Source organism: Callorhinchus milii, unplaced genomic scaffold, assembly GCF_018977255.1.
Source record: "Callorhinchus milii isolate IMCB2004 unplaced genomic scaffold, IMCB_Cmil_1.0 Scaffold17, whole genome shotgun sequence".
NCBI lineage: Eukaryota > Metazoa > Chordata > Chondrichthyes > Chimaeriformes > Callorhinchidae > Callorhinchus > Callorhinchus milii.
In genome coordinates, this window is record NW_024704758.1 from 5,155,738 (window position 1) to 5,169,415 (window position 13,678).

Below are 13,678 nucleotides of genomic sequence, written 5' to 3' on the forward strand. Positions count from 1 at the left end.
TTCGTTCAATATTAATATTAAGCTTGAAAAAAATGGAACAGAAGCAACAAAGTTCGCAGGTAAATGTGGGATTGTCAAAAAGTGATTTGAGGTATTGTCCTAGTGAAGGGTCCAGCCAACAGAAGTCCTTGCATCGGTTCTTAAACACTAAAAAAAAATATTCTGTAGCGTAAAATCCTATAGGTGAGCAATTTGCATGTCCCCTCTTTCTCTCCCGCCAAGTGGAGAGAAATCTTAAGGCATTTTGTACAGAATTCCCACAGAGACGTCCCGCTCCGTCACTAAGTCCACGCTGTCTTGCGGGAGATGGCTTGTTTAAAGCAGTCGGGATGTGTGTCCCCGGGACGCAGGCTCTGTTCGAGGGTGACCAGGAGGTCCTGGTGGCAGTCCTTGATGTTGAGCGGGTATTTCGCCTTGAGTAGCTCGTACGCATTGATCAGCCTCATGTCCTGTTTCTGCATCAGGTACTGTATGACGCAGGTGGGGGCCAGGGAATAGCCGTCCCGACAGTGAACCAGGACTCGCTTGCCCTTGCCGGCCGAGGCGTTGATGCATTCGTTGATGTCCTCGAAGCACTGGCGCTTTAGGGGGAAAGTGTCCCAGTTAGTATCCACCTTGAGCCGCGACCAGCTATGCCTGACGCTCCTGGAGCAGGTGCAGGGGATCAGGCAGATGTTCAGCTCCCCGGGGAGGTTGCTCACGTCGATGATGCTGTCGATGCTGTTTCTGCACAGTGTGCGGCCACTGTAGCCAGCGTTCAGGTTGCCCACGTAAATGCAGTCGGTCACTCGAGCAATGACGGGCTCAGAGTACTGCAAGGTCGGAGCTGGGGCTGGGGCCTGTGTGGGAGTCTGTACCGGAGCTCCCTGCTTCCTGTCCGCCCCGCTCTCTGTCTTGGCTGAGACCTTGCGGCTGTGGTTCCTGGATTTCCTGGAGCCGGACCGGGAGGGGGGGTTGGAGTCGGACTCCGAGCTGCTGTTCCAAGGCGCCGAGAAGAGGGAGAAGCGGCTCGAGGACTTGGTCTTGGTCAGCGTCTCACTGGAGCCGGACAGGCTTAATGTGTTAGAGCCCGAGGCGCAGAACAGGGAGGCTCTCTCCAGGGCTCCAGTACTGCTCGCTGCCCCCGCAGTGTACGCCTGCTCCATCTGTAGGTCAACAGAACGATTTCAAGATCCTCTAACTCATCTACAAATCCCCTGGCACCCTGGCACTTCCCTACCTTTCTGATCTGTTTTCTCCCCACTCTACTGCCCGCGGCCTCCGCTCGGCCGATTCTGGCCTCCTGCTGGTCCCTCGTTCCCTCCAGTCTACCACCAGGCGCTATATAAATGCAAGTTGTTGTTGTTATTGTTAACACCACAACGACACTCCTTAACCTCAGCCACCGTGCTTGAGTCCAGGGTGTGGGGTGTGGGAGGGGGGGAAAGAACTCTTGAGGGGTGGGAGCTGAGGGAGTGATAATCACATCTGTTGCCTAAATGTCCAACCAAACTGAAGTCCCCCTGTTAAACCCCGACATTCTCAGGATGTGACAGAGGAATCGAACCTCTTTAAAATCCCCTTTGGGTCACTGGGATGAACCAAGCGGAACATACGCTCTGCTAAATACCGGTATTCCCCAGCCTTGGTGACAACACCTCCAACACCCCTGACCCACCTCCATGACCCCTGAGCCACTTCCATCACCCCTGAAGCTCCTCCCATGGCTCACACTAACTCAACTCTTCACCCTCTACGAACCCTACCATCGCCTCTCCCATAAGCCTCTCACAAACTCAGCCACACAACCCACCTGCACTGCACTGAAACCAGCCGGCCTCCCAACAGCATGTGAGGCGAGAGGCATTCTTCTGCTCCGAAGCTAACCTCGACTCTCTAATGAAGAGATATTTGCTTGGTTCTCTCTAAGACTGATGTAGTTGAAGCTCTTTTGAAGTGAGCACCATATAAGGGTGAGAGGCAGTCTGCTGAGTGCCAGACAAGGCTTCCTCAAGAGTTGATAGAGCAGCATTGTTGCGTTTGGATAAGCATCGCCCGCTTGTGATCTTGCATGTTAATTAGAGTCTTTTAATGAATTCTGCTCCATGAATTTTAACAGAAACTGAGAAAGGCCAGGATAGGCTGGCCGTCTCTTTCCCTAATGTGGCCATGTGGTTTAGCTGCTCTCCCTCTCTCTCTCTCTGCGGTTTAGAGGCTGGACATTAGCTCACGCCAACACACAATCTAAATCATTTTGCTGGATTTCACCACCTTATGTGGTGCGAGCCTTGGGAGGGGGCGGTCTAAGGACAGGCCGTTGGGTGTAAAACATGCACCAGAGTCTAATAAATGAAGTGGTGGAACAGGCCTTAATGGGCTGAATATTCTCCTCCTATTTTCCTACTTTAGGTGTTTGAGCCCTGCATTCGGGTGTCCCAAGGCTGATGGCTCAGTAATGGGGGTTCTGATGGTGGTTGGGGGCCTGTTCCACCACTTCATTTAATAATAATACGAATAATACACTCTGCTTGTACCCCTCTTCTACCCACTCACTTTGCTCGTCTGGTTCAGCCTTCTGCACCACCCTCGCTCTCTGCTCCACCATCAGCGACCATGCTTTCAGCCAAAACACTCCGAGACTATGGAACTCTCTTCCTCAGTCCCTCCACCTTAACTCCTCCATGCCCCCCCTTCACACCTGAAGACTTTCCTCTTCGACCGAGTCTACGGTCACCTCCCCCCTCCAGCTCCGCCACTATTAAGCGCTCTTAAGTGCTCCAAGATGCTATCCTGTGTGAAGGGTGCAATATAAATGCAAATTGTTGTTGTTGTATCCTTGCATTTGCCATAGCTCCTATCACGTCGAGAGGATATCTCAAAGTGTGGTGTAGTCTTGCCCGCCCCACCATCAGTGGGTGGGCATTCTGCCACTGTCCCCACCCACTGGAACTCCACCCGGCAGTCCCTAAGCCTCACCCCCTCCGTTGCCTCCTTCAAGACCCACCTCAAGACCCCCCTCTTCAACCATGCCTTCTGTTACCCTCCTTTACCCCTGCCCTTCACACTCCCTGATCCTGACCTCCAGCTCGAGTTCGGAACATTGACTGTCCAGCGCTTTCGGACATCCTTCTGATGTGGAAGGTATTATACAAATGTAACTTTGTTGTTGTAGTCACTGTGTTTGTACAGTCGGAGACATTAAACCGAGACCCCTGCACTTCAGCTAGACCTCTACCGGTACACCCGCCTACTGTTACCCTTCCTGCACTCCACCCCTCCTGATTCCATCCCCCAACTCGGATCCAAATACTTGACTGTCCAGCACCTTGGGACATCCTCCCGAAGTGAAAGATGCCATACAAACGTTATTTGTTGTTGTGGACATTAAAGATCATGCAACGCTTTTGGAAAGGAGACATGCTTCCCGTACCTGGGATTTCAAGCTGCTGTTGAATTCCTGACATTCCAAAGGCTTGTATCTCCCGTTCCCGTCAGAGGAGACGGAGAGGCAGAGGGGCCGATGGGATCGGACCGGGAGCTTGGGAGTGGACGTCATGGTCACGAGTTTGTATTCCAGTCTCTCGTCTCTATTCATCGCTAGGTCTGGACATGAACCTGGGGAGAGAAGGGAAATTAGGTTGATCAAAACAGACAACGACAACGTGCGTTTATACAGGGTCTTTCATGTGGGCTAACATCTCGGAGCACTTAACTGTGGCAGTTTCCGGGGAGAGAGGGAAGGTGACTGATGTTTAAAGAGGAAAGTCTTCAGGTGCGATCTGAAATGCAGCACAGCTTAAAGAAAATGCTAGTTTGTTTTTGTATAAGTCTTTTCCAAATAACGTCAAAGTAGCTAATTCCTCCCAATGTGAAAGGTGCTGTGTAAGTGTAAACTTGTGTAATATCGGTATGCTGTACACATTATTGAGAGTGCTTCAGGTTTCCAACAAAAACCTGTAAATGACTTTTCCATTCAATCATTTTCCACGGATCTCTCTGCTGTGCAAAGCCTTTCTGCTCTCTGAGCCTTGGAACCACCCATCTCCTCATTCCTGCCAAATGGTGGGCAGTTAAATCAGACCGACTTTACGGAGCAGTGAAACAAACAGGCAGCTGATTCATTGAGGAAACATTTGGCAGCTTGGCTCAGTGCCTCTCAGCCAGAAGGTTGTGGGTTCAAGCCCCATGCCAGGACTTGGAATCACATAGTCTAAGCTGACTCCAATGCAGTGCTGGGGGGGGTGGGGTGTGTTTCATTGTTGGAGGTTCCATCCTTAGGATGAGACATTAAACCAAGGTCTTGTCTGCCTGTTCAGGTGGATGTTAAAGATCCCACTGTGCTATTCAAAAACAGGAAAAAGTTTCTCTTGGTATCCTGGCCAAAAATCCCCCAAATAAAATTGGTCACTCATTCCATGGCTGCCACGTTTCCGCCCACAAAATACAATCAATTCACTTTACAGTATATTCTGTGAAGCGCTTTGAGACATCTCGAAGACTTGATAAGGCGCTATATCAAATGCAAGTATTATTAGTAGCAGTACAAGTGCAGGGAACTGAATACAAACCAAAAATCAAAGCTGAAACCTTTGTATGGCTCACTTCCCCACTATACAGCAGTCATCGAGGAAACTGAAATACTGATGAGAAAGGCTTCCTTAAAGCATCTAACTCTTCCCTGCAGAAGTGAAACCAGAACTGACGGATTAAAACTTACCAACACGTAAAGACAGGTTGGAGTTTACTCCAGCCTCTGGTTACTTGATTCTGAAAGCTTGAGTTTACATATTAATGGAACTGGACTTAGTTTTAGAAAGATTACATTGAGCGATCAGGCATTGGTAGCTGAAACACTTGTGATGTACAGCAGCAGTGTTAGCAGTTTTACTCTGGGGTATGAGAGCCAGATAACTACCTTTCAAATCCTGGGACCGTCTGCGCTCCTGGGTTAAACATTAACTTGGACGAGGCTACTTGGGTCTTTGAATAAAACCAACACAGAGAGCAGGACCCAATGTGGCTGTTTACTGCTGATTTCTCTATTGGCTTGTGAACTGGGGAGACCGTCTGGCCGCAGAGGACAGGCCAAATGGCTAATACCCTGGAGTCACCCTCGTAAACTGTGCAGATCTGCCAAACAAAGGGAGGTGATTACTGCTAAGTGAGGGAGAGGCAGAATAGGGGGAGGAACACAGAGGGAGGGAGACAGAGATAGATAGAGAGGAAAGCGGGTGGGGGAAGGGGGTTAAGGAGAGAGATCTGTACAATCCCACAAAGAGTGCCTTCAAAGGATTTATCTTAAATCCTGGGGTTGTAGGCGAACTATACAGAAAAGGTGATGCGTGAGACATAACGCAGGGGTAAGAGTTAGAATTAATGGGTTAGGGACTTGTTAGAAAGAAAGGACTTGACAAGTTTTATTACATCTTATTGCTTCATACATCTCAACGTGCTTCACCGTGGCTGTCCACTGTAGTGACTGCTTTTGGAGACAAAAGCTTGTATTTGTTATAGTGCCTTATCACGTCATTGAGATGGCTCAAAGTGCCTCACAGAATATATTGTAAAGTGAATTAACTGTGTATTTTGTGGGCAAAATAATCTGGTGGTTGTTGGCCAGAGGGAAAAATTTCCTTCTCTTTCAAATAGGTCACAGGATCTTTAACATCCACCTTAAGACAAGCAGATGGGTGCTCAGTTTAAAGGTTTACCTGAATGGCGGGACATCCGACAATGTAGCTTTCCTCCAGTACTGCACTGGAGTGTCAGCTCAAGTCTCTAAAGAAGTACTTGAACCCACCAATCTTAGACCCAGAGGTTACCAACAGAGCCAGGTTGTGAGGATCTCAGATCCTTGTAATTTTTAGTTATGCTGTATCGTTATTGTACAGGGTGTCCACAAAGTCCTCTTGCCCCCTGTTACAAGGCAGTGATATGAAACTACACAGGTGCTGAAACAAGCCTCGTCACTCCATTCATGTTACAGGAGATGTCGCACCGAACACAGTGATGGATCATTATCTGCCATGAAAACGATAGTGCTCACTCACACCGATCCTTTCAATGTCTAAGTAATAATAATAATCCTTGCATTTGATATAGCCCTTTACACGTCTTCTAGACGTCCCAAAGCGCTTCACAGAATATACTGTAAAGTGAATTGACTGTATATTCGTGGGCGAACGCGGCAGCCAATTGCGCACAGCAGTGTCCCACAAACAGTCGTAGATTGAAAATGACCAATTTATTATTGTTTTTTTTTGAGGGATTATTATTAGGCATGTGGAGTAAGGAAACATGCCCAAGGTTTCGCCCTCTGCCTGGAATTGAACTCAGGTCTCTCACTTGACTTGTAAGGCGAGTGCTCTAACCATTGAGCTACAGGACTCCACAATTAAACACTTGTACTGAATACATTTAAGTACTTCTAAGTACAATTTTCAGCAATTCTTCCACACATTCCAATTGTTGGTCAGTACTCTGTAGAAAAAAAACATGGGGGTAACAGGATTCTTTGGACTCCCTATAGATTATGTAACACAGCCCTAGGCTGTCCTGTGTATAACACAGGCTTCCACCCCAACACTGCAGCCAGAGAAACCAGACTAACTGAAGCACACAGCGCTTGTTACAATCCTTGACTTTATTTACTGACTGATGCATCTCTCCCTTAACCCAGCAGCGAGCAAGTGTGTGTGGGCGAATGTTTTAACAGCAGTGTGGACAAGCTGAGCAGCTCAACTCACTGGTAGGAAAAGAAGGGGTGGTGCCATCTACTGCTGATTCATATACAGTACCCAGGCAGCAGGTTCTCTGGAGCAGCTAACTAAATCCATTCATTTTAACATCGTGCTAAGTTTATACAAATCATTTGTGAGGCTGAAACCTGAGTTTGGTCAGGGTGAATAGGAAGAAGCTATTTCCACTGGTGACGGAGTCAGTGACGAGAGGACATTGATAAAAGATAGTCACAAGAAGAGCAAAAGGAGATAGGTAGACGGGACATTTGTGCATGAGACGCCAGGAAGGTGGAAGGTGAACTAGATGGACCTTGGTCTTTTTCCGTCTAGCATTTCGTACGGGAGCTTATTTTTTTCACAAAGAGTTATGATCTCCAATAAGGTAGAACAGGCAGAGTTCATTGCAGGTTTCAAGAGGGAAGTAGTCAGGCATATGAAGGATAGAGGCTTGAAGGGCTTTGGGGATAAGAGAGGGTAGTGGGTTTGATTGGACAGCTTGCTCTCAGAGCTGGTATAGACTTGATGGGCCGAATGATCTCCGCCTGCAGCAAGTAACTATGATTCTAACAACTACTTCTAATAAGAAACCCGGCGTTGGCTGCACTGACCTGTGCCACATTCTGAGCGGATGGAAGATTGCGGGCAGTCGCTGGTCTTAAACGTTTGTTGGAGATGTTTTGCTACCATTCCTGAAATCAAAGTCACAAGGCATAAAATAATTAATAATAATTGGGCAATAAACCTTTCATTTCACATAACACCTTTCACAATGGGAGGATGCCTCAAAGCCTTCACAGGACGCACTCTAAGGAATTTTAGTCCTGCGCAATATTAAATTGTAAGACAAAAGGGTCTCACAGGCTAAGATTTGGAGCGTACGGTGGAGATAGGCTCCGTTGCACTCTCCTTGCCACTCCCACCCCACACCCCTTGTTGAGACTCCCCCAGGAATAGCAGCCCAGCCTGGTTCTGTACTGAGGTCCGTCCCGAGACTGTTCCCAAGTTTTTTCGCGCTGCGTTCCTGCTCACCTGTGGTTCCATTATTCTTGGAGTTCAGCTTTTTGTCCAGGAGCTTTAGTGCCAGCAAGTCTCTGTGCCATTTCTCCAATGGTTCCATTTTCTGGGACCCCTGAAATTTGTCAAGGATTGTGACTGTCAGGAATCCATTAACAACAACAACTTGCATTTATACAGTGCCCTTCATAATAATAATAAACCTCGCATTTGATATAGCGCCTTATCACATCATTGAGATGTCTCAAAGCGCTTTACTGAATATATTGTGAAGAGGACTGACTGTATATTTTGCGGGTGAAATGCGGCAGTCAATTGCGTACAGCAGTGTCCCACAGTCGTGGATTGAGTGATTAAATTATTTATTTATATTTTGAAGGAATTATTATCCTCGGAAAAGCGATCTACCAAATGACTAACAACCCGGTTCCTACTTACTGCTAGGTAAACAGAGCCGTGTGGATTAAGGAAACTTGTCTAAGGTTTTGCCCTGGACAGGAATCAAACCCAGGTCCTCTCATTTGCAAGGCTCCAACCAATATGCTACAGGACTCCACAATTATTAAGCTACAGCGTAGCACAGGGATTTAATCGCATTAAACTGATTACTCTGAGACACTACGAATTTGTGATGAAACAAACAAGACATTTCTCCCTTTCCTCCCCCATCCCCAGCCCTCCCCCTCTCCTGCCCTCCCCCTCCCCTGCCCTCCCCCTCCCTCGCTCTCCCCCTCCCTCGCTCTCCCCCTCCCTCCTCTCCACTCTACCCTCCCCCGCTCTTTAAGAAGGCACGAATTGGAAGTTCCAGAGCGATTCAATAACAGTAATAACCAAATGTGTGGCTTTGCTGGTGAGCCGGTTGCTAGGATATCTCGCCTACGGTTTTAAAAAAAGACATTAATGGTTTCAATTTGTTTTTAAATAACGGAAATATTGCCTTGCGTGTTAGAAACTGGTGACTCGGAAAGCCACTTACATTTTGTCCCAGTGTCTGTTGATGTCCTTGTCACAGTAAAACCCTTTGCAATTGTTTTGCAGAAAAATACTTACTTAGAGGTGTCAGCCTTTTTGTTCTCTTGGTAGCTCTCTCACGTCTAAGCCAGATGATATTGTGGGTTCAAGCTCCATGTTGGGGCTTTGAGCTTACCTAGTCCAGGCTGACGCTCCAGGGAAGTACTGGGGCTACACTGCATTGTTAGCTGTGCAGTCTTAATGCTTTATCATATCGATGAAATTCCTCAAAGTGGTTCACAAGATTTATAGTAAGACGCAGTGACTGTATATTTTGTAGGCAAACGTGGCAGCCAATTTGCACACAGGAATTTCCTACAAATAACCGTGAAGTGAGTGACCAATTTTATTTGGGGATTGTTGGCCAGGACACTGGGAATGAAGTAGCATTTATTTGGTGCATTTGAAATATATATTTTAGTGCTTTTCATTTTATGTGCACAAGTAAACGTTTGCTAGCAAATTCAATTTGAGCATATTACAACAACATGAAAACGGGCTATGCCTGTATTCGGTGTCACACCATTTATGTGTGACTGGCTGTGGATTTGTGTGTCTGCCTGTACGTGTGTGTGTCTGTATGTAGATGTATGCATGTATGCATGCGTTTTGTGCCTGTATTATTTGTATAGGTATGTCTCTGCTTGTACACTTGTGAGTAACTGGCTTGCAAAGGTGTGCCTGCGTGCTTACAATTGAACCTCGGTTCATCTGTCCCCTGTTTAGCTGCTTCTCTATATGGTGGCTGCCAGTTTATGTGAGTGTTATTGTGTGTGTGTGTGTGTGTGTGTCTGTGTGAGTGAGAATGAGTGCTCCTGTGTAAGCTTACAAGAGTACAGTCATTTATCTGTGTTCGTGTCTGTGCTGAGAGCCTGCGAGCTGCCCTATCTTGCTAAATGACAATTCCAAGGGCTCAGAGTAGCATTCTTTCCTGTGTTGTTATGTAACGCCTGAAACAATTAGCGTTCTACAACAGAGTGAAGGCTGAATATTATACATCAGAGAAATGGGCAGAAGGTGATGATACGCTCTTAATTAATTTGCAGCAATGTGCTATCCACATATGATTCAATGGGTACCGTACTTACTCAATTTACTCAAAACTAAGGCCGTCCTAAAAGTACAGCTCTGATGTAGAGAGAGAAAAAAAGAACTTTACAGCAATTCTTCTGGGACTCTGCTTCTCATTAATATAAAACTTGATGGGTTACGTGGGACTAAGGAGATTTCATTAAAATGCAAAGAGAAAGTGGAGGAAATAGATTGACCGAAAATAAGAGCAAGCCTTCCTGCATTTCTCTAGCTTCATCAAATGCATTTGCCTACATAATACACAGTCACTCCACTTTACAGTGAATCCAGCGAAATGCTTTGAGATGTACTCCTGACTTGAAATTGTTAAGATTATTATTCTTATTGCTTCCCTAAATCAGTACCTAGCTTGAATTTGTTATTACAAAAGATATTTAATAAAGGTAGACAACTAGTCTGTCCTACTCTTTTCCTTCCACAATCTAAAGGATCAAGTCTCGTCACAGCCTCATGCACAGCTTGATCTTCTCTATCTAAAACACATGACAGCCATAAGACTGAACTACATCATAGACAGCACAAGCTTATTCACTGTAAAGACATACAGGTTGGTTCACTATTGGGCTTAAATGAAGTGATAGAAACTGGTTAGATTCTACAAAATATACAGTCAATTCCCTTTACAGTATATTCTGTGAAGCGCTATATCAAATGCAAGGATTATTACTATTATTTAGGATGATTGCGACTGGTCAGTGTTGAGAAAGGTTAAGGCTCAAATAGACTCAAGGGTCTTCTGGTCCAGTGAAATTTGTTCTTACATGGTCAATATGAGAAAAACATTGTGTAAGGTTTCACAGAAATTGGCCACGATTGGGAAGCAATCCCACAACAATAGAAATATCCAGCACAGAAGAAAGTCATTGTCCCTTCATATCCGTGCTGCTTTTTGAGCAATTCATTTCATGTTTCCAGTCATACTGGGAGATTGACAAATCGATGACTGTTTGGCTCTTAATAATCCTTGCATTTGCTATAGCGCCTTACCACATTCTTGGGACGTCTCAGAGCGCTTCACAGAATATACTGTAAAGTGGATTGACTGTACATTTTGTGGGCAAAATATGACTCCAATTAAGCACAGCAGTGTCCCACAAACAGTCATGGATTGAGTGACCAAATTACAATTTTTTTTNGAAGGGCTTATTAACCCCAGAAATCAATCCGCCAATTGAATAACAACCGGTTCGCACTTACTGCTAGGTAAATAAATGTGTGGAGTAAGGGAACTTGCCTGAGGTTTCATCCTGCCCGGGAACTGAACCTGGTTTGTTTTGCTTGCCAATTGCACACAGCAGTGTCCAACAATCAGTTGTTTGTGTCAATCAATAACACAAATAAGACAAATAAGAGCTTTGTAGTGGTAAAAACACGTAATAGCAGCACCAAATGTTGTTGTCTTGTTCCAGCAACAACGCTCTGACAATGCTCAACATAACCGTGGACACCAGTCGCCAACTATGGACCGCACTTTAGTAGATCTGCCCCTCTCACCTTGAATGTTCCAGCGGTTTGGTTGGACCCTGACTCGTTGGAGCCCCTTTGTGCTCAGCTTCTCTCAATGGGGTTGATTTAAAGATCCTCACATTCTTCTTCAAATCCCTTCATGCCCTGGCACCTCCCTACCTCTCCGACCTGCTTACTCCCAACCCACTACTCATTGCCGCCACTCGACTGGTTCCAGCCTCCTGTTTGGCCCTCGTGACCTCCGTTTCAGCTACTACGCCCGAAACTCTGGAAACTCTTCCTCAATCCCTCTGCCTTGTCACCTCCTACCTTTCTTCAAATTCCACCTAAAGACCTTCCTTTCTGACAGTGCTTACGGTTACCTACCCTCTTCCCTCTCCCCCTGGCTTGGCATCAGACGTCCACTGTCAAGCGCTCCTCACAGGAAGCGCGCTATATAAATGCGAATCGTTGTTGTTTGCCTAACTGCTGTGCGCAATCGGCTGCCGCGTTTCGCCCACAAAATACACAAGTCAATTCGCTTTGCAGTATATTCCGTGAAGCGCTTTGAGACGTCTCGAAGACTCGATAAGGCGCCACATCAAACGGAAGGATTACTATCACTGTCACCGTTATTAGTTGTGGTTTGAATGCAAGTGGTCGTGAGCGTGAAGTGCAATCGAGTGAAATTAAGGCTCATATCTCCCTATCGCTGGGATGACATAACCCTACCCACCCCCCACCATACAAACACACAGTTACTTTACTCAGTGCGAAACATGCACTTACCTACGTCCAGCCCCGGTCCATAGATAAACGCCCTTTCTTAAATCTGCATCCGATCCGTTAACCTGTGGCGGGTGGGGAGAAGGATTGCGGATTTTTTAGGATGAATCCAGCCAGTGGCCTCAGGGGATTGCAGCTGTTTGTACAGTAAACACACACACACAGACACGCACAGCACAGCACAGCACAGCACAGCCGGTGGGTTTTAACCACTGCCCCTTTCACTAAAGCTGCATTTAAACCCTTTGCAGTTTGCAATGGATTCCTGGCTTCCTGATGCTGATGATCTTAAAAATTCGGTCTGCGATGTGCTCACTTTACTGAACCCCGACTGGTGGTGTGTTCAAAGCTAAACACTGATTGCATTCAATGCATTTGACCTGCAGAAATAAATGAAAGCTATCTATAAAACGTGTGGATCTCTCTCTCTCTCTCTGTCTCTCTCTCCCTGTGCTGTACTGATGCAGATAATAATAAAGCATTGCGATCCTAATTTTTCCCTTCAGGTCGGGTTTAAACAGAATAAATCACATTACCTTTTTTTTAAAAAAAAATACCCTATTGATTGAGAATCATTTAAAGGGACATTTAATTCCTCAAAGACCACGATCAGGGCACGATTCGAGCTCGTTTTTTTATTTAAAAGAAAGACGCATTTGCAGAAAGGATAACCCTTTTGCAACGCAGTACAATTCGTCTCAAAAGGGGACTCAACTTAAAACGAAAAATGCAAAGTCCCAAACAACAGTGCATTGCCAAAAAGGGGGGAGGGATATTTGCAAAGTGGGAGTGGGATGGGGGGTGGGGGGGAAGCAGAGAGATAGGGTTAAAATCCGATCCTTCGCTTGGGAAAAGCTCGTGGATTCGCAAGTCGCCTTTACTGGTCACTCACCTGGTGGACACTCGAAGTTCTCCAGAACAGATCGGTGTATCCTCTCCACACCATACTCTCCCCATCTGCCTGCCTCAGCTCCCTGGGTCTCATTGACAAATCAAGGCGAGAGATGGAGAGGGAAGAGGGGGAGAGAGGACAGTCCAACCCCAAGTCACCATCACACATGCATTTGGGATGCCTGTGTGCACTGCCTGACTTGCTATTGGTTGGCATTCCCCAGAGCCTGGTCTCCTGGATACAGTTCTTTTCAAGGTAATTTCAGTGTGAAACCCCCCACCCACCCACCCACCCAGCACCAAGGTCTCACTCAGCACCGACTTGGCAAGCACAGAAACCCCTGCAGCCTCCATGCTCTCCCTCTCCTCTCCTCTCCTCTCCCTCTACTTCTCCTCCTCCTCTCTCCTGTCCCTAAGCTTTTCCAGGGGCAATAATCCCTTTTTTTTTAATATAAAAAATAAATGAAGGTAAACCGACAATAATCTGGTCACTCAATCCGCCGCCGTGCGCAGGATTCTGCCGTGCGCAATTGGCGCCCGCGTTTCGCCCGCAAACTGCACAGCCAATTCACTCGGCGGTATATTCTGTGGAGCGCTTTGAGACGTCTCGAAGGCGTGATAAGACGCTGTATCGAATTCGAGGATTGTATTGTATTATTTTGACACCAGCTCCATTTTCAATACAGTCAGGGCAGCCCTTTGGAGCGAACACCCTTTAT

The 13,678-nt window shown here is 46.5% G+C and overlaps 1 protein-coding gene across 1 annotated transcript; it reads right to left on the reverse strand.

Annotated features, from left to right (window-relative positions):
• Nucleotides 1–281: 281 nt before the first annotated feature.
• Nucleotides 282–13,122, reverse strand: LOC103175080. Its single transcript, XM_007887843.2, has 6 exons — nucleotides 12,961–13,122; nucleotides 12,072–12,133; nucleotides 7,749–7,848; nucleotides 7,328–7,408; nucleotides 3,410–3,594; nucleotides 282–1,145 (listed from the first exon to the last, which is right to left on the reverse strand). The coding sequence occupies exons 3-6, from the start codon at nucleotides 7,834–7,836 to the stop codon at nucleotides 282–284; spliced, it is 1,218 nt and encodes a 405-aa protein (XP_007886034.1). The 5' UTR covers nucleotides 7,837–7,848; nucleotides 12,072–12,133; nucleotides 12,961–13,122.
• Nucleotides 13,123–13,678: the final 556 nt, after the last annotated feature.